At 47.7% G+C, this 22,789-nt stretch overlaps 4 protein-coding genes across 13 annotated transcripts in view; 3 read left to right on the plus strand and 1 right to left on the minus strand.

Moving 5' to 3' along the window:
• Positions 1 to 3,068: 3,068 nt before the first annotated feature.
• On the plus strand, positions 3,069 to 5,748 carry LOC119033302 (glycine-rich protein 23-like). The gene is made up of 3 exons (XM_037123212.1): positions 3,069 to 3,977; positions 4,763 to 4,972; positions 5,560 to 5,748. Exons 1-3 carry the CDS (start codon positions 3,938 to 3,940, stop codon positions 5,592 to 5,594), a joined length of 285 nt encoding a protein of 94 aa, XP_036979107.1. The 5' UTR covers positions 3,069 to 3,937; the 3' UTR covers positions 5,595 to 5,748.
• A 2,919-nt stretch (positions 5,749 to 8,667) lies between these two features.
• On the plus strand, positions 8,668 to 13,533 carry LOC119033474 (glycine-rich cell wall structural protein-like). 8 transcript variants are annotated; one of them, XM_037123626.1, is made up of 4 exons: positions 8,683 to 9,016; positions 10,233 to 10,350; positions 10,497 to 10,910; positions 11,635 to 13,533. In XM_037123626.1, the coding sequence occupies exons 3-4, from the start codon at positions 10,874 to 10,876 to the stop codon at positions 12,141 to 12,143; spliced, it is 546 nt and encodes a 181-aa protein (XP_036979521.1). In that variant the 5' UTR covers positions 8,683 to 9,016; positions 10,233 to 10,350; positions 10,497 to 10,873; the 3' UTR covers positions 12,144 to 13,533. The 8 variants fall into 8 exon arrangements, with proteins under 8 accessions (XP_036979523.1, XP_036979521.1, XP_036979522.1 ...); XM_037123627.1 differs by having other exon boundaries at positions 10,274 to 10,350; XM_037123625.1 differs by lacking the exon at positions 8,683 to 9,016 and having other exon boundaries at positions 9,559 to 10,350; positions 10,497 to 10,609; positions 10,697 to 10,910.
• shld2 (shieldin complex subunit 2) overlaps positions 13,148 to 22,789 on the minus strand; it is a 22,104-nt gene continuing 12,462 nt past the window's right edge. Inside the window, exons 7-17 of the mRNA XM_037124775.1 lie at positions 20,008 to 20,125; positions 19,671 to 19,958; positions 16,406 to 17,223; positions 16,169 to 16,319; positions 15,957 to 16,064; positions 15,688 to 15,882; positions 15,307 to 15,453; positions 15,024 to 15,230; positions 14,631 to 14,874; positions 14,044 to 14,159; positions 13,148 to 13,772 (exon numbers count right to left, since the gene is read on the minus strand). Coding sequence (XP_036980670.1) covers positions 13,594 to 13,772; positions 14,044 to 14,159; positions 14,631 to 14,874; positions 15,024 to 15,230; positions 15,307 to 15,453; positions 15,688 to 15,882; positions 15,957 to 16,064; positions 16,169 to 16,319; positions 16,406 to 17,223; positions 19,671 to 19,958; positions 20,008 to 20,125 — 2,571 coding nt within the window. The 3' untranslated portion in view covers positions 13,148 to 13,593. The remainder of the gene's footprint in view (positions 13,773 to 14,043; positions 14,160 to 14,630; positions 14,875 to 15,023; positions 15,231 to 15,306; positions 15,454 to 15,687; positions 15,883 to 15,956; positions 16,065 to 16,168; positions 16,320 to 16,405; positions 17,224 to 19,670; positions 19,959 to 20,007; positions 20,126 to 22,789) is intronic.
• LOC119033473 (glutamate dehydrogenase, mitochondrial-like) overlaps positions 18,590 to 22,789 on the plus strand; it is a 22,530-nt gene continuing 18,330 nt past the window's right edge. For 2 of the 3 annotated variants that reach the window (XR_005079259.1, XM_037123619.1), the window contains exon 1: positions 19,642 to 20,047. Coding sequence is in view for 2 of the 3 variants with exons in the window: in XM_037123619.1 (XP_036979514.1) it covers positions 19,642 to 20,047 (406 nt within the window). In the remaining variant the exon portion in view is untranslated. Of the gene's footprint in view, positions 18,725 to 18,880; positions 18,949 to 19,438; positions 20,048 to 22,789 lie in introns of those variants that run through there. The other variant, XM_037123620.1, reaches the window with a different exon arrangement.

A 22,789-nucleotide genomic window follows, 5' to 3' on the forward strand; every position in this document is an offset into this window, starting at 1 on the left:
AGGCTCTCAGGCTGAAACAGACGACTTCCTACACACACCACGTTATTTCAGCACAACGCTCATTAAACAAATTAAAATAAACTCATAAACACGATAAAGTGGATCTCTCTCACTCTCACACACACACACACACACACACACACACACGTCATGTCATCAGAAACAACAACACATCGAGTCACACTGACACGTTTCATGTTTCAGAGATCTAAGTTCTCGTTGGTTCAGTTCTGCTTCTGTCTGGACTGAGCTCAGTGGGTTCAGATCACCTGGTGCTCAGGTGTGCGTGATGACTCCTGATTAATTAGTGAGAGCAGGTTTGGGCTTTCTCCTCTCAGCCAATCAGAGTGAGACACGCCCCCCTCTGAAGGTGACAGGCAGGTGATGAGTGAGTCACTACAGACCAACTCTTCTGGCCCGGTTGCATTTCTCTGCTGTCCTGAGTGTTTCTGTCTGAGGGAGGTTCTGTGAGCGACGGTTGTTTTGTTTGTGTGATTCAGTACATTCTGACAAACTGAAGCTGCAGAGACAAAACAACTCTGGATCAAAGATTCTGCTGTCAGACGGGTTCAACACAGCTCCTGTAGTGAAACTAGATTCTCACACTGTTACATCCAACATCTTATTTCCAGGCCTGAATGGCGGCCATCTTGATTATTACAACAACAACCTGTTTGTTCCTGTTTTGTTCCTTCTGTTGCACTAGTGACAGAGTTTACTGCGCAAATACAGTCAAAGCTGCTGCACAACATCACCAGACTCCCTTAACAAATGCAGTGATTTTAAGAGTTGTTGAGTTAAAACAAACTTTATAACGTAGTGAAACTGTGTCTCTGACAGATTCTGACTCATTGTGTCCTTGTTGTAAATTCAGCATTAAATGTTTCAGCTGAAGTTGTTTGTCTCCTTGTAAAAAGTGTCAGTTTGTGGCAGCATGTCTGTACCAGCCTGTCTGCTTCTGTGTCTAAAGTGCTAAAGTCTTACCTGCCAACATTGATCAGCTGTTTGAACACACTGTTTACACTGATTTCACCATTTACACTCCATTTATGAAAGAAGAAACATGTTATTGATCTGAACATGTCACATGTTACAAAGACACTAAACAGGAACAATATAGGCGACTTCTTTGTCCCCGTGGAGAAAGTCCCCAGACTCCCTTAACAAATGTGTCAGTTTAGTGAGTTGTTGAGTTGGAGACACTTTATAAACTCTGTGAAACTCTGTCTCTGACTCATTCTGCATCATTTGGACCTTCTTGTTCATTCAGCAAATGTTCTACATGAACTTCTTTCTGTCTTTGAGTAGAAACATGGAGTCTGTTTGTCCCAGTGATGGACAGGTTTGTTTCATAAAGCAGGAAGTGACATCACATCACAGGTGGTCAGTAGGATCTGTCAAGTGTTTTCAGGTGTTTTGCTGATGTAACTTTAAAAAGACATTCTGCCTCAGAAGAAAAGACAAACTAGTTTCTGTGGTTCAAATAAAACATTTCATGTCAGTTTGTTCATCGTGTTCTGGCATCTGTGGTCGAGGTGCCAGCAGACAGACATCGTCCTGTCGCTCTCTCAGGTGGATTCGGAGATGTTACCCGGAGGTAAAGATCAGTGACGGGAAGTAAGAGTTATGACTAACTTTAAGCCTTTTTATAATCTAAACTTGTGATGAAAGACTGAAATTATCTACAGAAACCGGCTGTCAACATGATTCTGACGGGCCGTCAGAGGAACATGAACACAACAACATGACGGAACAAACACAAAGTTCTAGTCGACACAACAGATTCAAACTAACAGCTGCAGTTTGTGACAACGAGCGTTTGAAAGGTTCCAGGACTTGTTGTCAACCAATAGGAGCGCAGACTGCTCAGAGAGGAGGGGCTGTGGTGCTGGTGGTGCTGGTGGTGCTGGTGGTGCGGGTGGTGCTGGTGGTGCTGGTGGTGCTGGTGATGCGGGTGGTGCGGGTGGTGCTGGTGATGCGGGTGGTGCTGGTGGTGCTGGTGGTGCTGGTGGTGTGGGTGGTGCTGGTGATGCGGGTGGTGCAGGTGGTGCTGGTGGTGCGGGTGATGCGGGTGGGGCAGGTGGTGCTGGTGGTGCGGGTGATGCGGGTGGTGCTGGTGGTGCAGGTGGTGCTGGTGGTGCTGGTGGTGCGGGTGATGCGGGTGGTGCTGGTGGTGCGGGTGGTGCAGGTGGTGCGGGTGATGCAGGTGGTGCGGGTGGTGCTGGTGGTGCTGGTGGTGCAGGTGGTGTGGGTGATGCTGGTGGTGCGGGTGGTGCTGGTGGTGCTGGTGGTGCTGGTGGTGTGGGTGGTGCTGGTGATGCGGGTGGTGCAGGTGGTGCTGGTGGTGCGGGTGATGCGGGTGGTGCAGGTGGTGCTGGTGGTGCGGGTGATGCGGGTGGTGCTGGTGGTGCAGGTGGTGCTGGTGGTGCTGGTGGTGCAGGTGGTGCTGGTGGTGCTGGTTGTGCGGGTGATGCGGGTGGTGCTGGTGGTGCGGGTGGTGCAGGTGGTGCGGGTGATGCAGGTGGTGCGGGTGGTGCTGGTGGTGCTGGTGGTGCAGGTGGTGTGGGTGATGCAGGTGGTGCGGGTGGTGCTGGTGGTGCTGGTGGTGTGGGTGATGCGGGTGGTGCGGGTGATGCAGGTGGTGCGGGTGGTGCTGGTGGTGCTGGTGGTGCAGGTGGTGTGGGTGATGCTGGTGATGCGGGTGGTGCGGGTGGTGTGGGTGATGCTGGTGGTGCTGGTGGTGCTGGTGGTGCGGGTGGTGCGGGTGGTGCGGGTGGTGCGGGTGGTGCTGGTGGTGCGGGTGATGCAGGTGGTGCGGGTGGTGCTGGTGGTGCTGGTGGTGCAGGTGGTGTGGGTGATGCTGGTGATGCGGGTGGTGCAGGTGGTGTGGGTGATGCGGGTGGTGCTGGTGATGCTGGTGATGCGGGTGGTGCAGGTGGTGTGGGTGATGCGGGTGGTGCTGGTGATGCTGGTGATGCGGGTGGTGCAGGTGGTGTGGGTGATGCGGGTGGTGTGGGTGATGCTGGTGATGCGGGTGGTGCGGGTGGTGCGGGTGGTGCGGGTGGTGCTGGTGGTGCTGGTGGCAGCGCAGCGCCTCCGACACCATGTTTGTTTACATTCTTGCTCCAGGACGTCAGTGTCTTGTACTCTCTTCCTGATGACATCACGCAGGTGTGAAAGGTGAAGAACACCAGGTGAGCTGATCCAACGCCCCAGATGCAGAGCAGGTAACCATGGCAACTGCCCATCAGGCTCAGGTGCGTAAGAACATCAAACTAATGGTTTTGTGTTGGCATGAAGACGTGCTGGGCGGAACCCGTCAAACACAACACACAGCATACCTGGCCCAGGGCAACACCTGGATTCTGCAGCCAATCAGTGAGCAGCACAGATACCTGAGCCTCCTCACACCTCCATCAACAGGCTCCACATAAACATCTGTTGTCATGGAGCAGGAGGAGCAGGAGGAGGAACACACACAACACAACACAACACACACGTTCAGTCAGTTACACGTTGGAAAGTAACTTAGTTACTCAAGTACTGAACTTTTAAAGAACTAACCAACAAACACACAGCAGCCTGCAGACACTGTGAGGTGACGATGACGTCACCTGAACGCCACCTGACATCACCTGAACGCATCACCTGAAGCTTCAGTGTGTTGCAGAGTGAGAGTGATGAGTCATTAAATTCTTCTGAAGGGAGGAACACGAGTCTGCAGGCCTGCAGGCCTCCTGGTGTGTGTTTACAGGTGAAACACACTGAGACCTGTGTGACAGGTCGGCCTGCAACCGCACCTGATTCCTCAGCAGGGTGAGACCAGAGAGGCGGCACCTGAGAGACACCTGAGAGACACCTGAGAGACACCTGAGAGACACCTGCCTCTATAAGACCGACAGCTGCAGCATCAGAGACAGTCGACACGCATGCAGCCATGGAGAAATTCATCGGAAAAATTGTTGGGGAAAAAGCAGGTGAGCATTTTTTTGAAAGTCTCTGCGGGATTAGATCAGGTTCAGAACCAGAACCAGCACCAGGATCCAGAGATGGAGGAGGTTTACAGATGTTTAATCTGCAGAAGTTTGTTTGTTTGTTTCCAAAGGAATGAAACTCATCAGGCTGAAGTTTGAATTTAACTCCATCATGTGTGTCTGAGTGTTTCCCTCAGAGCTCATGATCAATACTAATGATTGATTATCAATACATACAGAATACATGGGGGATTATTAAACAATGTGGAGAATCATGAGGAAACATTATCGTAATATTATTATTCGGTGTGATCTGACCTGCGATCAGAGAGGAGTCGAGCTGTTTCAGGTTCGTACTGTCTCCAGTCAAACTTAAAGAAATCTGCGATGGACTCGTGTTATCGATCAGTCGTCACCTGCGTTTGTTTTTTCCTCCAGGGTGCAGCAGGCGGGCGGTGCACCATCAGGAGCCTCAGGTCACTTGACTTAATTACTTTAGTTTAAATGATGCTGTAACCGCGCCCGTCTGGAGCTCCAGGCAGCTGCTCCTCACACATAAGAACTGTTATGTCACAAGTTGGTTCTGGACTTATTTAAATTTCTCATAAACTTTAGAACCTTTCAGCTCTGACAGACGGATTCTTCATTCATTCATTCTTCAGCTCTCGATTAGCCGTCTGATGGATTTAAGATACCACAGTTACACTAACGGGGGGCGTCCATGCTGGTTTTTATCACAGTATGACATCACCAGGTGCTGAGAAACTGACCAGGTGTTTGTTCTGCAGAGGAAGTCGTGACCAACATTCTGAGCGGTGGAGGAAACAAAGGGGAGGAGTCATCAGGAGGAGGGGAGGAGTCATCAGGAGGCGGCGGACTAGGAAACGTCCTCTCAGGCATCGCTGGAGGCGGCAATGATGGAGGTGGAGGCGGAGCATTAGGAGGCTTAATGTCCACCGTCACCGGAGGCGGTGATAAAAATGATGGAGGTGGAGGAGGTGAGTGCTTCTAAACAATTCAGTGAAACACTGCAATCAGAAGATTTCAGTTTCCTGAACTTTGACCTTAAATGTTCACCGTTGATCAAAAGAACCTTTCAGCTCAATCTGAAATACTTGATTTGTTCCTGGTGGAAGTTTAAGTTGTTGTGCACAGACACAAAACATGTCAGGTAGAATACACAGACTGAAGAAAACATTTCGCAGCAGGTCGTCGGGTTGTTCAAGACGAGGCAGCAGCAAGTTAGAACTGATGGTTAAAATGGACGAAACTGAAGCTAATTAGCCACCTGACCAATCACAATGCATGTTGTGATTTGGTGCTGGTCTGTGCTACATGCTAACATCAGCATGCTAACATGCTGATGTTTAGCCAGTAGATAGTCCACTATTTTCCTCAACTTAATTTAGCCTATTAGCATGCTAACATTAGATAGCTTCACAGACGTCTCACAGGATTTATTACAAATGGTGCATTTTACAGAAGGTCAAAGATGATTCGTGGTTATAAAAATCTGTCAGAGTCGTCTGATCGTCCGTCAGCTGTTTTTAATATTGTCTGTGTGTCTTTCTGTCTCTTGTCTCAGGTGTGAAGAACGTCTTGGGAGGATTTTTTAAATAGAAGAAACCTGCAGACGAGCCTGTGACAGAACCTTCAGTCCATCCACCCTCTCCTGCAGTAAAACATGAAATATTAAGAAGTGGTTCAATGAAAAATTAACTTGTTGTTTTTTCGGTGAATGTCAACAACAATCTCTGCATTAAAAAGTGTAAAACCAACTGGACCCTTGTTCTGCATGAAGTTCAGTTCTGTTCTCACATCATCACTAAGGTTTCCAACAAAGTTCTAGCAGAATAATCCTCCAGGTTCCTCGAGGTGACGCTGAGTTTCATCTGTCGTCTGTCAGTAACTTCAGGAGAGTCAGAGAGGAAGGAAGTCTGAGAACCAGACCCAACAGAACCAGAAGAGAACTTTAACACATTAGAGAGTTGAGATGAAGCTCTGAGTGAAGTCAGCACTCAGCACACACTCTGGTTCTGGTTCTGGTTCTGGTTCTCTGTCTCCTCTCTGTAACGTGATGTTCATAAGGTAAAGTCCATTTCCCCTCCAGCTCCAGTCAGCAGTCAACAGAACAGAACCTGGAGGTCCGCTCTGGATCACTGCTGCAGTCAGGCTGATCAACAGAATGGAACAGAACCACATTTTTAATCCCTCAAGTTGCAAAGTCATCTCTGAGCTCCGGATCAGAACCTGGTGAGACTCTGGATCTCTCCCCTCGCAGCAGAACACTGAAAAACTGTCCAGTTTCAAGTGTGAATTTTGATTTTATTGAACATGATTAAACATAAAGAGAGATTCACCCGCTGAGCTGATCATCAGTTATCAGTGAAGGATTTCAGGTTTCACTGAGCTCCTGTAGTATCTGTGTGTTTTCTACACATCTTTGGTTACTAATTGTTTCTCCTCATGTGAGTTAAGAATACAAATAGAGTGGATTTACAGCTCCAGGGGTCAGAGTGGTAACTGTGTAAGTGCCAAAGGTTATCAGGTGGCAGACCAGGATAAAGCAGTAAACCTAAGATTGACCCCCACGCCAGATGGTGGGAGATGCTCAAATGTTTGTGTTTGTGCCTGTAGAAGAGCAGGAAACCCACTTGGGTCATTTTGGGGACAAGACATGAAGTTGAATGCAGCCAAGTCAGATGAGTTTACGAGGGAGACAGGTCAACTCCTCTTTTAGTCCATTGGATAATTTACCAAAGTGACCAATTAGGAGAAGTGGGTGTGTGCTAGAAAGGGACTCTAAAAACCCTCGCACAGGAAGAGAAGGGGGGTGGCATTTGGTAGAATTCCTAAGATCGAAGGCGTAGGAGTTCTGATAGGGCAAGAGGGCAAAAACGTTTGGCATTACTTTGCCCTGTTTGGAGAACATCAGATGTGGGGCCACACTCTGCTCGGACGCTCGGCTAACCGAAGTTTGTCTCAATAAAGACTGCTCTATCATTCCACCCAGCCTTGCCTCCGCAGAATTCTTTTATCAACATACTACATGCCGACACTTTTGAGGAAGACAGCCCAGAAACTACACTCCTACCTGACCTCAGGTCAGCTGGGGAGGTAAACAGGAAGTGTGATGTCCAGGATTTTTAAAATGGCTCGTTTCGAGCTCAGACAGTTAACGAGGTCGGAGGAAACATGACGGGAACGAGGAAAAGAAGATGATAAACAAGAATAAAACAGACGCAGAGAAAGATTTTATTTCTTCTTATCTTTAATTAATGATATCTTATCGTCACATCACATCACATCACTGGCCACTTTGTAACAGCATCATAAACTTTATTATGCAGAGAACAGCTAAAGTCATTATTGGTGATTAATTGTTTCACATTAATTTAGTGATTTCATTTGATTGTTTGGTTTATTTTATGAATTTTAGTTATTTTCTATTTGAAATGTTAGCAAAGATGTTTTATTAGTTCATAAGGACTCAGGAGCCGTCGACACAACACTTCATTAAATCATCAAATCAACTTCCGCACTTTTAGCTTTTTAAATGTTCACATGTGATCTGAGCTGCACGCCTCGTCTGGATCAAACTGCAGAACAGGATGTAAACACATGATCCTCACGCTGCAGCCGGATCAGAGTGTGACACCACCTGTTAACCCAGGAGACTGAACCCAGATCAGTTCATGACCCTCTCACAGTTTAATGCTTCCTGCACCGTCATGTTTGTCTCTGTCTCCATCAAAGTGAGCTACATCAGCTGTGAGCTCCTGTTAGACAAACACACTGGATCACTTTGATCCTGAAGAAAACTTTAACTCATGAAGATTCTCAGTGGGGGCGGCTGTAGCTCAGCAGGTAGAGCAGGTCGACCAGTGATCAGCTCCGGGAAAGGCTGAAGTGTCCTTGAGCAAGATACTGAACCCCACATTGCTCATCAGTGAGCCCTGCGCTGAGCTGGCGACTTATCCAGGGAGCACCCTGCCCTCGCCCTGAGACAAGGCTGGGATTGGCTCCAGCAGCAACACATCACGACCCCATGGAAAGGGATACGTGGTTACAGACAATGACGTGACATGACAGATTCTCAGTGGACTTCTGAGTGGACTCTATTCTCTGACCGGAGTTCTGACTTCCTTTTTCATGTCTGTGTTCAGATTTATAACTCAGGAAGAATATTTGACATGAGGTGAAGATGCTGCTGCAGCTCCTCCTGCTGCTGCAGCTCCTCCTGCTGCTGCAGCTCCACCTGCTGCTGCAGCTCAACCTGCTGCTGCAGCTCCACCTGTAGTCCAGCAGCTCCACCTGCTGCTGCAGCTCCACCTGTAGTCCAGCAGCTCCACCTGTAGTCCAGCAGCTCCACCTGTAGTCCAGCAGCTCCTCCTGCTGCTGCAGCTCCACCTGTGTCCAGCAGGTGGCGCTCACCCTCTTATTTTCAAGAATCAGTGTCAGCAGCCAAATGACAGAATATCTCTCTATAAAAGCAAGGAATCTGTGTGTGTGTGTGTGTGTGTGTGTGTGTGTGTGTGTGTGTTCCTCAAATGTCTCTGCAGATCAGGATCAGACTGACCTGAGAGTTTCAACATGGCTGCTGTTTGGTTTAAGGGTGTGCGACGTCACATTTGTTTGGACTACAATGATACCAGTAATAAATTATTTCATAAATGCTTCACAAATTCCATGAGCATTCTCACCCATAGCCACCACAGTCACGTGGGCACCAGAGCCAATCACTGCAGAGCTCACTTCCACGACAACAAGCGGATTTATACCTGCAGTGGCGAGCTGGACCGGGATTTTGCGGGTGGTTCGGTTCCGTTCTGTGCATCTAAACTGACTGATATGGGTAATAAGACTAAATGAGTCCAGACCGAGTCTGTTCCGGATGTGAGGAGATCCGGATATGTGAGGACAACAAAGTGGAATCGGAATCTGTGGATGTTCGTGTGTAGCTAGCTGCTAGCTGCTAGCCGCTAACACGGCCCAGCTCACCAGTCGACAGACTCACCGGCAGGTTCAGAACCGGACTTAGGGTAAATAATGTCCACCACGCTTTTTCATGAACATTGCCGTCAGGTTTGCTTTGTGTCTGTGCAGGAAGAAACAGTACAAACGGGCTTTTGTCACGAAAGTGTCCACGCAGCAAGTTTGGTTGTTGAGGAACAGGAAGTTGTGGGCGGGACGGAGGCGGATGAGTGACAGGCAGCGACGGTCGGTGTAGAGACAGACAGAGATATTGAGAGTTGAGAGATTTGTGACATTTAGTGTGTTTGGAGTGTGTAGTTAGTGTGTTATGTAGTGTTTGGTGTCGTGGAGTCAGTTTTTTGTTTAATGAGTCAGAACAATGAGGAGCTGCTGAATGTGGAGCAGGCAGACCTGAGCACTGCCTGCATTTAAATGTAAATAGTTACATATAACTTTGTACATTTTTAAAATGTATGCACATATTTAGCAAACAACAATTTGCATTATAAGTAATAAAAAATGGTTTGTTAAACATATTTGTGGTCTTCACAGTAAAAAAAAAATAAAAATATTCTGCTCAGATTTTATGTGGTTTTTTTTTGTGATTTTAAGTCCATTGTGTTAATACCATATGTCAAAAAAATAGATAAATAACTGTGGTGAAAGGTGAAATATAATGGTAAAATCACAAATAGTCAAAAATGGCCAATTATACTTTGGAATATCGGATTTTACAACAAACCTAAATATCCCTGATGTCCCACCTTCAAACAGCCTCATTTGGCCTCCATGAAAAAGCTACTTAACCTCCCACTTTTCTATAGGAATACATGTTTCCTACGGGCACTGCACTAGTTACAACACCAACAATAGTAAAAAATAAACAACATAATTAAAAATATAAGCAACAGAGTAAACTTGTCAAACAGAAACATTTCATGGTTCATCTTCTGTCAGTCTGAGTGATGTGATGTGAATCCTGTTATTACTGCATGTCTCTGTAATCTAATTATATTCTTTCTCATACATTCATACATTCATTCTCTTCTTTTTGTATCTTGATTACTTAATTAGGATACAAACCAATCACAGGATTACATGTATTCCATTACACTCTGAGCCTGGTTGAGCATTTTGATACCTTTAAGTTCATTTTCCAGATTGTACGTTAACGTTTACTCGAGTAACATGCTCAGTCTTTCTACTTGTAAGAGAGTAAATTTACTGACTCCTCATGAACAGATGAAACACAGCAGCTTCTTCTCACGGCTGAATCTCCGACAGGAAGCACTTTTCAGAGATATTTAGACTTTGGGTCCCAACAGAACCAGAACTACAGTGACCTCAGTCAGTCGGGTCAGTGAAGTGTATCAGCTCTGTGACGTCAGCTGTTCACCTGCAGGTACGTCTGTATCTGACTGTCTCTGTTCAGGATCCCTGTGTGTGTGTGTGTGTGTGTGTGTGTGTGTGTGTGTCACAGTGAGTCATACATTCTCTCAGAGGGCGGACAGACTTGTTACGCTCGTATCTTTATTCTCATTGTCTCAGTGTAACTCGACTCACCTGTCCTGCAGCATCGGCTGCCGTCACCATGGCAACACTGACACCTGCAGTCAGGACTCGGGGCTCCAGCTGCCCCGCGTATTCACATGACAACACAGGTGAAAGTTCTAAGATCACCTGGTAACCCTAACCCAAGTCAGGTGCTTGAGTGGGAATGAAGTTTTGTTCTTGGTTCTGACTGATAGCTGAGAGCAGAGCAGGTGGGACAGGTCGGTCCGGTCTGCTGACACACCTGGACACTCCTGACTCCTCCTCGGCCAATAGGGAGAGACCTGAGAGGCGTCGACTGAAAGAGACGAGGTCAGCTTCAGTCTCACCTCCAACTGCCTGAGAACACACTGCTGACAGACAGACAGACAGAAATGGATAAACTAGCCGGCATGGTGGGGGAGAAAATAGGTGAGTGTGTGTGTGTGTGTGTGTGTGTGTGTGTGTGTGTGTGTGTGTGTGTGTCATGAACACACTCTGATTTGTGTGTTCAGGGTTCTGATTTGCATGTCTACATCTTCCTGCTGCTGTCAGGAGGAAACACGTCTCTGAAATGTCTGAGTGAGTCTGATCGTTGATCTGAAGCGTCTCCATGTTTCAGTTCTGGCTGCAGCTGACGAGTTCTGTGTGGTTCTGTCTGTTGTCTCGACTCTCGTGTTGCCACTTTGTTGTTGTTGAGTTTTATCTCTTTTGTCTTCCTGGTGCTGGCGGACACACCAACACTTTCATAGTCCCGTTAATGAAGAGGCTCTCTGCCTGTTAACGCTGACAGAGAGGCTCGTTAATCACAGACGTCTGTCCCTCCCCTCCCGTCTGTTAGTCCAGTTAACCACACAGAAGGATGAGTTACATGTAAAATTAGGCTGCAACACTTCTCTCCAAAAGGTCAGGAGTTCTGATGTCAGCAGATAGAGAACAACATCAGCCTCAAACTGGGTCGGACCGACACTTCAGGTTCTGCTGACTCAGACAATATCAGGCAGCTGATGCTGACTGAACAGTAAATCAGACTGCAGCTTCAGAAACTTAAACAAAAAGAATTTTAAAATATGTTCTGCTCTCGTCTCTCTGAGATTAACCCCGCCTCCATCAGGTGCTCCAGGTGGTTTAATCTAACATGCTGTCTGTCCTGCAGGAGACATGGTGGAGGACGCCGTGAAGAATGCTCTGGGTGTCGGAGACAAAGACGGAGACAAGGACAAGGACAAGAAAGGAGGAATCTTCTCTTCGTTTGGAGGCGACAAGAAGAAGGAGGACAAGGACAAGAAAGAAGGAGGACTGTTCTCGTTCGGAAACGACAAGAAGAAAGAGGAGAAGAAAGGAGGCTTCTTCAGTAAGATCTTCAACAAAGACGACGATGAGAAGGGTGGAGAGAAGAAGTCAGGATTCCACGGTCTGTTCAGTGAACAGGAGGGAGGAGCAGGAGGAGCAGGTGAGGGAGGATATCCAGGAGCAGGTGAGGGAGGATATCCAGGAGCAGGTGAGGGAGGATATCCAGGAGCAGGTGGAGGAGGATATCCAGGAGCAGGTGAGGGAGGATATCCAGGAGCAGGTGGAGGAGGATATCCAGGAGCAGGTGGAGGAGTCAGTGATGGAGGTACGTATGAAGGTGGGAGGAGGAGAAAGTTCAGATGTTTGTGTTAAGATGTAGAAGTGACACAGATACGCAGAGTACTTAGACATGAAACATGTACTGAAGGATAGTAAATGAGTATTTGTACTTGATTACTTCCCGCCTCTGATAGTAACTGTCGTCTTCTGTTTCAGATCTGTTCAGTGATCTGATGGACGTGGCTGAAGAAACGTCTCGGGGGAACTGACCCGACAGAACGTCCTGCTGGTTCCGTCAGCTGCTCCTCAGCTGGAAACTGATTCTGTAAAGACTGAAACACGTAACGGGCTGAGCAGCTCCTCACGGTTCTGTAGGATCAGACACACTGACAGCTCCTGGGCCTTTGATTCATTCTGTATGCAACACTAAATATCCTTCCACTCTGTTTCCTCCTGAGAGACGAAACTTCCTCGTCACCTCGTCTCGGTGCACTGGACCTGCATGTTGTTAGCTTAGCTTAGCATAAAGACTGGAAGCAGGGGGAAACAGTTAGCATGGCTCTGCTGATTGATGAACATGTTTACTGTCATTTGTTCACATTAACACCAAGATTCCAGTTCCAGACTTTATATTTACTTTTATTATTTAGTTCTTCATATTTTTCCCTACATGTTGAATTGTTCCTGAACATATATCAGAATTATTAAATTCTATTATATCATTAGATATTATTAACATTATCAGAGCTGAGCTAATTAGCATACCGTTAGCGTAACACTGGCTCTTTATATGTTGTATTTATGGATAAAAAAACACTAAATGAACATCATCGGGGGTTATGCACGGGGGTTGCAAAGAAAATTTCATTGATTGACATGTGAATGTCCAATGATAATAAAAACTCTTGAATCATCATTATGTTTCTAGATCTGATTTATATTCTGTTTCCTCCACAACACATTTATTTAAAACAGTTTGTTGTATTTTCAGAATAAATGTTCAGCTTTACTTTGTTAACACTGATCAGACAGTCCTGCTGATCTGATCTGAGAGCAGTTCTGTCTGAGTACATGATGGAGACAATAAACACTTCATGTTCTCATCAATTGTCTGTCAAAGACTTTTATTTCAATGAATAAGATAAAATCAATAAACAGAATATAAACGTGTCTGCAGACAATCACCTGATGTACTGATATGATGTTTATATTAATGTTGTCTTTATGTTCTGGATCTAACGTTCAGCATGTCGGAGTCAAACAAAGTGTCAACGCATCCAGACTTCTTTCTAAGCCCCGCCCCTTCTCGCTCTGTGCTCCAATAGCCGTTGATCAAGCTTGACGAGTCTCCAGTAATTTAGTCTCAGGCTGCAGGTCATCAATCCGCCGACAGAAGGGCACAAAACCAAACTCTTTAATGACAGTTTGACTCGACTGTGACGCTTCATGAGATTAATGATCCATCAACAAATGACCAAGATTAGGTCTGGACTGGACCGGATCCTGATCCTGATCCAACTCAATCCCTCAGGTCAGTAGTGGGTCAGCTGTTGGGGGGGAACTGAAGGTCCAGCAGGGTGAAGTCCTGACTGATGGGGACGCTGTTCTCGTCACACAGGAAGTGGCTCCGCAGGGTGAGGACGAAGGTTTTCTTTGGGAGGGAGACGAGGGAGACGATCCTCTCTGCTGCCACCTGGACGTGTCTCACCTCTGAGCCTGGAGCTGACAGACAGACAGGTGACAGACAGACAGGTGACACAGGCTGGATATAATGAAGAATCGCTGAAAATCAGTCTCAAAATCAATTCATTTTTATTTTTTTAGATGCAGCAGCAACAGTGACTGAGGAAGATGACTGAGTCCTTTCTTTACTTACTAAATGTTTAATATGTTTAATAGTAAAGTAGGAAAGAACTTATAGTGTCAGTACTTTTACTTCAGTAATCTGAGTACTTCCTCCTCAGAACTGACAGGAGGTCAGTTTGTGTCTCACCTGAGCTCCTCTGGAGTTTATCAGGTGGAGCGTCGAGGATCTTTTGAAGCAGAACAGGTGGAACATGAACACACACCTGAGAGGTGCCCCGCCCACTCACCCTCAGCACACCTGGCCTGAGACACACACACACAAACACACATATATCTATCCATTTGAATAAACAAATCTCTGATCTATATCTAAGTCTGAGTTTAGTCACGCCCACCAGCAGAGATCAGACAGCATGATTGGACGGTTCGGTCAGTCACACATTGATTGACGTGTCTTTTAGTACAGAAACAAAAAGTTATCAGCGTTTCCTGAAAAAAAAAATGATTTTCTAAAATGTCAAAATAAAATAATCACTTTTATCAGATTTATTTATTTATTTATTGCCATTTTATTATTATTATTTTGTAAAACATCGTTCATGTGTTGAATCACATTCACATTAATTATTAATACAATAAAATAATAAACTTATTGTTAAAAGTGTAGATATTGAAATTTGTAATAATTTAGACTGAAAAGTTATTAATATGTTTGTAAACATGAGCGTGAACTTAAGGACACTTCCATCAACATATTGACGATGATGATGTCACCTGTAGTAGCGGCGTACGGCGGTGTGGGGCAGACACGGGTAACACGGGCTGTAGATGCCGTTGGCGTCCGTGTCCAGCTCGACAGAGCAGCGAGCGCAGCCGGTGTAAGTGACATCACCGCTCAGGACCTTCAGGATATCATCCAGCGAGGTGGAGCTGTCCAGGACTGGCTGTGGTGCATTCTGGGAAGGTAGAGCATCCAGGAAGTGGAAGGTGGAGACCTGGACTCTGAGCTCGACCTCACCTGGAGGAGCAGAAACACAATGTTTGTGATGTTTTTATCAAAGATCATCCACAGTGATGGTGCTTTTACTGTGAAGGCTCTGCAGGCAGGAAGTGTCTCAGGTATAATACTTGAAGTCGGTGTGACGGCGGCGGCGCTCTCAGACTCACCGCTGTACTTCTGTGACAGCAGCGTGTCGACATCCAGCTCCACAACACCGCTTCCTGTCTGGACGGGTCGTGGTCGGAGGAAGTCCTGCGCTCGGCGGTCGGCAGGATCCAGAGGGTGGGCGGAGCTCCAGGGGGTGGAGTGCAGCTCCGGGAGGTCGGAGGTCAAACCGTCCCTCACCAGGAGGATGTGGAAGTCCCAGACGGCCGCTGACAGATTCAGAGGATCAGTGAGGTTCAGTTGAACTGACCCTTTCAGAGTAAAAGTCTGTCTGTGAGTGTGTACCTCTGTCTGCGTTGAGGCGAGGCAGCCAGTCCACCGCCGCTCCCCACAGCAGCAGCGCCGCCTGCTGACCGCCAGGCTGCTCCACGGTCACCACGGCCTTCAGCTGAACCGCCGACCTGCAGCGAGACTCCGCCTCGCTCCGCCACTCTGACGACCACCCATTTCATTTAGACACTGTGACATCACAGCTTCGACATCATGATGTCAAAATCAAACATCTGTTTCTACACAGACGACTGTTTTAATCTTTGATATGTTTAATCAGTCGGTTACCCATAATCCCACTGTGTTAACGGCCAATTACATCACTTCACTTCCTTTAAACTCGTTCGTCTCATGTGTTTGATGTTACCATGGCAACACCCTGTACCTGGAACTTACCTGTGCTGATGTGTGTGTGTGTGACACGCAGAAGGGCGTGAACCAGCGTGTTGACCCTCAGTGACCTCAGAGTGGCGTAGGGGAGGCGGTTGAGGTCCTGAGGGGGGCGGAGCTTCTCAGACAGCAGCAGGGGGCGCCGCTCCCGCAGGAAGTCACACAGCGCTGCGAGAGAGCGAGCATCAACCTGCTGAGGAACTGAAGAGAGAGAGACGTCAGCTGTCACGCTGAGCTGAGGAGGCTGTTGATTGGTTGCAGGTGTGGTGACGTACCTGGTGGGCAGGTGGAGGTGGTGATCTGTCCCAGGCTGAGCAGCTTGCTGCTGAAGGTCGACTGTAGCACCGTCTCTCCTCTCCACCTGTCCTCGTTCACCTGCAGGCCTGACCGGAAACAACAACAACAGAAGCTGACCAATGACAGCCTGCAGGGGGCGTGTCAGACAGACTGTCCACCCTAAAGCAGGAGCTCAGGTGTGTTTCTGTACCTGTGATGAGCAGAATGTCTCCAGGACTGACTGTCAACACCCAGAACGCTGACCGCCGCCACAGCACCACCTTCATCTCTACACCCGATTGGTCTGTTACCACAATGGATGCCAGAGGAACAACGGTCCCGGCTGCCGGCCCGGACTTCACCTGTGCCAACAAATCAGACTCTTTATTAAACACTTGACCTCCATCAGGTCGTTCAGAACGTGGACCAGTCTGAGATCTCTGCCCACCTTGACCTCCTTCAGGTGACAGGGGTGAACCACCGCAACCAGAACTGAGTACCGCACCCCCTGTCTGTCACACCGGGTCAGCAGGATTGTTGGACCTCGGAGCCCGATGCCGGCGGCCACAGCGTGCTCTGATGTCACCACAGATGCTTCCGTCCTGATGTTTTCTGAGACTCGAGCTCTCTTTAGTTCAGGGGAATTGGCGGGGGACTTCTGGGAGGGCGTGGCCTCCTGCCGCTCGGCCTCCTGGGAGCAGAGCACGCCGTCTATAGTGGCCTGGATGACGACTCCTCCTTCCTCTGCCCGCGGGCTCGGACAGGGCGGACTGAAGAGCTCTGCGGAGGCTCCGAGTGACGGGCTGACGGGGCTGAAGAGCTCGGGGGTGCTGGAGGAGACGGACGGAGGAGTTTGGGTGTGTTTGGGTGGAGTTTTCTCAGGGCTGCCTGCTGATTGGACAGCACACCTGCCTCTCAGGATTAGAGCCTGACTCAGAGTCCAGGTAGAGAGGAACTGAGTGTGGGTGGACAGTGGAGGGACGTCTGGGGACCCGCAGTGTGTAGGTTCTGGTTCTGGTTGAGCTGCAGGGAAGCAGCTGTCCAGATACTCCTGAAGTGAAGATGATTTGGCAGGATTTGACTCTTCATCTCCGTCTGCAGCTGCACCTGTAGCCGGCTTCAGGTGTCCGTCCTGCCAGGTGAGCTCCACGTGTGTCCAGGTGTTGTCAGGGGGACGTTCCTCACCCTCCGGCCCAGTCGAGGTGTCTGCAGCAGGGGGAGGAGCCCCCAGGAAGACGTGGAGCTTTGGACGGTCACACATGAAGTCTACTGAGGAGAAAATATGGAGGCTCATTTAGGACAAAACAGATTTAAAACTTAAATCCTGAAGATGTTTCATTAACACGCCACAACATGAGATACAAGAAGCTCCAGTGATTTACAATCTGTCTCTCCTCACTCAGCTCTTAAATCTCTACTTTTCTTTATGGAGTCTGGTGATGTTGTGTTCACTGGATCAGCTAAAAGTTGGATTTCAGTGGTTAATCCAGTTAATTGATCCAGTTAATGAACCCGATGAATGTGCACTCCCACAGATCTCACAGAGAGGAACAGACTGGACTGAACGGCACCAGAGGGAAAAGCAGCGATTTCAGAAGGTTCTGAACGACTCCTTCACGTTCCTGTTCAGAAGTTCTTCTGTGAGCTGTTACACAACCATGACTCAGCAGAAACACATCATGGCTCCATCATGGAGATTGATGCAGACGGCGGTTTGTTTCACAGCTGGGAACAATAACTGCACAGCTGCTGACTCGCCACAGCTCCACCAATCAGAGGGCAGGATGCTGGGGGAGGATCAGCTGCACTGTGGACCTGTTGTTTCACATTAGACCCAGACTCAGTCCTGGTGGTTCTGGTCTCCAGTTGTCAGACTGAAGCTGTAGTTTATCTCTTGGCTGAATAAGAACCTGCATCTCTTCCTGTGAGGAGTCCTGGTCTCCATCCTGCTCCTCAGAGGATGAACCCTTCAGAACACTTTCACCTCCTGATGATAAAAACTTCTTCTTCTTATTGTCCTGTTGTGTTTTCTTCCTCTTCCTGTTATCACCTGATGACAGCTGGTCATCACCATGGCAACAGAGTCAGCTGCACCTGCACAGGTGTGCTGTGACTGGTGCTGAGGCTGTAACGAACTGAGATGCCTGCAGGGGGCAGCAGCTGCACTCAGCCGGGATAAAACCCAGTCTGCTGCTGAGGCCAGACTGGACCAGACCAGGAAGAACTTGATCCAAATCAAACAGGAACTGAAGAACTGCTGGGACAATAATCAATCTGAAAACTGATCAGTTACTTGAGGTGATCAGAATAACGACTCAGCGGGACGGCTCACACACCTTCATTATCATCATCATCATCATCAGTGGCAGGTGACATCACACCTGTCTGACCTGACAGGTGTGATGTCACCTGCAGCTTCATCCTTCATCAGCTCACATATTTGAGTACTCAAGTAAAAGTACTCTGACTGTAAAGTAAAGGTACTTTTACTTCATCCCTCAGTGGAGTGTGTGTGTGTGTGTGCAGTGTGTGTGTGCAGTGTGTGTGTGTGTGTGTGTGTGTGTGTGTGTGTGTGCAGTCTCAGTTGCTTCGTCCACCTGCTGCTGTCAGTCAACTGGGCGCCTGAGACGTGACCAGAAGTGCTCGGATCAGCTGGACGCCGTGTCCCTGACCGGACAGACGATCCGGTTCATCATCTAAGACGAGTTTACAGACTCGTCGGTACTCTTACTGAGATATTACTTTCTCAAACTGAGTACAACAAACTGTGAGTTAAACTCAGTGTGAAGAACTGACATGTGACCCTGAACACACCACAGTACTTCAGTAAATCTACTTAGTTACATTCTTTTTGATCTCATACAGACTTTTTAAAGTCCCAGAAAATCTACATTTAAACTTTATCTTGTGAATCTTCCTTCAGACAGACGACCGGCTGAGACCTCCTCAGTTAATGACCCACGACTCCTCTAAGATTAGGAACGAAGAAATGTAAAACCTTCACACACACACACACACACACACACACACACACACACACTCTCACACTCACACACACACAGACTTTTTACTTTCAGATTAAATAACATCATAAACATAATTTATCATTAATAATTTAGTGTTCAGACTTCATTAGTTTGTAATTCACTTTTTCAGCATTGTTTGATGAGAAGGAAGCCTATGAAACGATGTACTTTCACAATAAAAGCATTAACTTTAGCATCGGTGCAGTCAGAGCTAAAGTTTAGCTAGCATCGGTGCAGTCAGAGCTAAAGCTTAGCTAGCATCGGTGCAGTCAGAGCTAAAGCTTAGCTAGCATCGGTGCAGTCAGAGCTAAAGCTTAGCTAGCATCGGTGCAGTCAGAGCTAAAGTTTAGCTAGCATCGGTGCAGTCAGAGCTAAAGTTTAGCTAGCATCGGTGCAGTCAGAGCTAAAGCTTAGCTAGCAGTTTTTGTGTTAAATGGTCTCGTGTCGTTTTTCAGTCTTCGTGTTCACGCAGCTGCACGTGCGCCGAGCCCCGCACGTGCCCACGCCGTCACGCCGCGGTGTGTGAGCAGGAAGGGGCGGCAGGAGGAGGAGCCGCTGCCGCGGAGCAGGTTTAGTGTTCGCCTCCCCCCCACACCCTGCAGCTCCACTGCGGCTCTCACTTCTCTCCGGGACGCTGAACTTCATTAAAACTTGTAAAATGTACCGGTACTTCGGAGAGATACTCACCCGGGGAGCGGGCAGCGTCCTGGCCTCGGGCTCCGCCGCCGCCGCTGACTCGGCTCTCCCGGCGTCCGCGTCCCTGCTGCGCTACCGCGGCTACAGCCAGGCCGTGGACCGGGACGACGACCCGAACTTCTTCACCATGGTGGAGGGATTCTTCGACCGGGGAGCCGCTATCGTGGAGGACAAGCTGGTGGAGGGCCTGAAGACCCGGGAGAGCCCCGAGCAGAAGAGGAAGCGGGTCCGCGGGATTCTGCGGATCATCAAGCCGTGTAACCACGTCCTGAGCGTCAGCTTCCCCATCAAGAAGGACAACGGAGAGTGGGAGGTGATCGAGGGCTACCGGGCTCAGCACAGCCAGCACAGGACGCCCTGCAAGGGGGGTGAGTGTCAGCAGCACCGGGCTCCGCTCCGGAGCTCACAGCCGCCATGAAGGTGTCCGTGAACGCACCTGACTGCACCTGTGAACAACACGTAAACAACACGTAAACATCATGTGAACAACACGTAAGCATCATGTGAACAACACGTAAACATCATGTGAACAACACGTAAACATCATGCGAACAACACGTAAACAACATGTAAACAACATGTAGACAACACGTCACAGTTAGCGCGAGCTCACAGGGGAAACAGGAACATCCTGCAGTACTTCAGGATCACAGAAGTAGAAAGTAACTAAGTACAGAAGTAATCCTTTTCTCTTCTACTCCACTACATTCACCTGACAGCTGCAGTTACTTTCTGTGCTCTGAAGCCTCAGGCAGGTTTGTGTCACATCTCACATCAATGTGTTTATTATTAACAGAGTCCTCAAAGTGATCAATACTTCAGTAGAGATCAGAAAAGAATCAGATCAATAATGTAATATAATCAGAATCAGACATGTTCATGATGAATCTGAGAATATTTGTGTTAATTAGAGATTGTGTTTCGTGTTTACATCATCACAGCTGACCTCAGCGTTTCTCACACATGAATTGATCTTCTGATTGATAAATTGGTTCATCAATAACTTGATTATCACATTTAAACATCACGTTCATAGTTTCATCTCATAGAATCAGTTTCATATCTCAGCAGGCTCCCAAATGTTGTTTCTGACTTTTCAGTTATATGTTGATAAAATGAATGATTCCAATCTTCACTGATGACACAATAATCAGTGATCATCTGTCTGACACTGATCAGATAATGGATCATCTGTAAGACAAACAGCGACTTCAATTTATTGTCCTGAACGTTTTAATATTGCTAACGTTTCGTCTTCTGTCCTGATGACGAGCCTGTCGGGATCAATACAGGGATCAATACAGGGATCAATACAGGGATCAATACAGGGATCAATACAGGGATCAATACACGTCATCCAGGAGGTTCAAAGACAGAAATATCATCTGGCTGATGTTTATTCTCATCATTGATTCATCTGCATCATAATGATCTATTGAACAACTCAAACATGTTCAGCTCAAAGTGATTAAAGATATAAAATATTTATATTGATCAGACTCGATAAGTTGATGAAGACTTGTATGGATTCATTCAGGAAGTGTGTGTGTGTGTGTGTTCAGGTAGACTCAGGTGTGTTTGTCTGATGTTCTTCAGGTGCGTCTGTGTTTATTCAGCATGTTGCCGTTAATGTGTTGAGGTTTCCTCCCCTGACAGGAATGTAGACAGACTGGGTGTGTGTGCGTGTGTGTGTGTGTGTGTGTGTGTGTGTGTGTGTGTGTGTGTGTGTGTGTCTTGTTGCTTCACCTGTGTGATCTCTGCTGTGTGTCTCAGTCTCCTCACAGGTGTGTTTGAGTAGTACTCAGTTACTCAGTTACGTAACTTCAGTTCACACACAACACTAACAATGAAAACATCATTTTTAATGTCACAGTGGACGATGATGTCACCACCGCTGCTGTAAGGTGGATGGAGGTGAGCGATGGCGTCGGGCTCACTGACAGCCAATCAGAATCCTCTGAGGTCACAGCATCACAACATGACACTGCAGTGGTTCTGATGTTGGTCTGTAACTGACCAACCTCTTTTAGAACTTACAGGAGATTTAACAGAGAGAGAGAGACAGGTGTCCTCAGCAGGGTCAGACACACCTGGGTCAGGTGAGCGGGCCTCACTGCAGAACAGGTTGAACAGGAACACTGTTATCACAGGAGGAAGCTTCACTACAGTGATGTCATCATTCATCAGTGTTTGTAACTAAGCACATTTACTCGAGTACTGTGCGAGTGCAGCGCTGAGGTCGGTCACTGTCTTTGAGGATTCTGATCTCAGATCAGCTGCAGACAGTCTGGAGTCGTTTCCTCGACAGCAGTGCCAGGATGTTCCTGGAAACCTGCAGGTCGGCGCTCAGGGCATGAAACCCAGTTAATCCCATCGGCCCGGCCCGAGTGTGCAGGACTCGTCTTGTTTAGGAAACTGGATCTGGATCAAACTCATCGGGGAAAAGCTGCTGTAGGACTGCAGCTGCCAGCTGTCCTGATAATCAATAATCAGTGAATCAGTTCAGTCTCACATGGTCCGGTTCAGCTCCTTTAAGAATCTGATGCTTTGTGTTTGTGGATGCTATTGTTCTGCTGGGTCTATGTAGGACGTTCAACCGGTTCTTCAGCACCGGAGAGTGTCTTCATGTGAGTGGTTCTGTTGGATCCATCAGTGCCGGAGGAAGTCTGAGCCCGTGTGTCCTCACACACACACACTCTTTTGTTTTTATTCAAAGTGGGTCAGACGAGGCTGCGTTTGAGTCTGTGCAGCAGAATCTGACAAACTGACGTCGTTCACTAGATGACAGAAGCTGTTGTTGTTTATTAGTTGTTGTTGTTTGTTAGTTGTTGTTTGTTAGTTGTTGTTGTTTGTTGTTTACCTGAGGAGTTAAACGACCTGTCACAGTTTTACTCTGCTGGTCTTTGAGGCTTCAGATGGTTTTACACCAAACTCCACTGTTGAAATGCTCGATTTAAGGTTGTCATCATTTCTCTCTCTCTCTCTCTCTCTCACACACTCACACACACACACACACACACACACACACACACACACACACACACACACACACACACACACACACACACACACACACACAGAGTAAACAGGAAGTCCGTTCTCTCCTCTGG

The sequence above is a fragment of the Acanthopagrus latus genome, chromosome 15 (genome assembly GCF_904848185.1).
Source record: "Acanthopagrus latus isolate v.2019 chromosome 15, fAcaLat1.1, whole genome shotgun sequence".
Classification (NCBI taxonomy): domain Eukaryota; kingdom Metazoa; phylum Chordata; class Actinopteri; order Spariformes; family Sparidae; genus Acanthopagrus; species Acanthopagrus latus.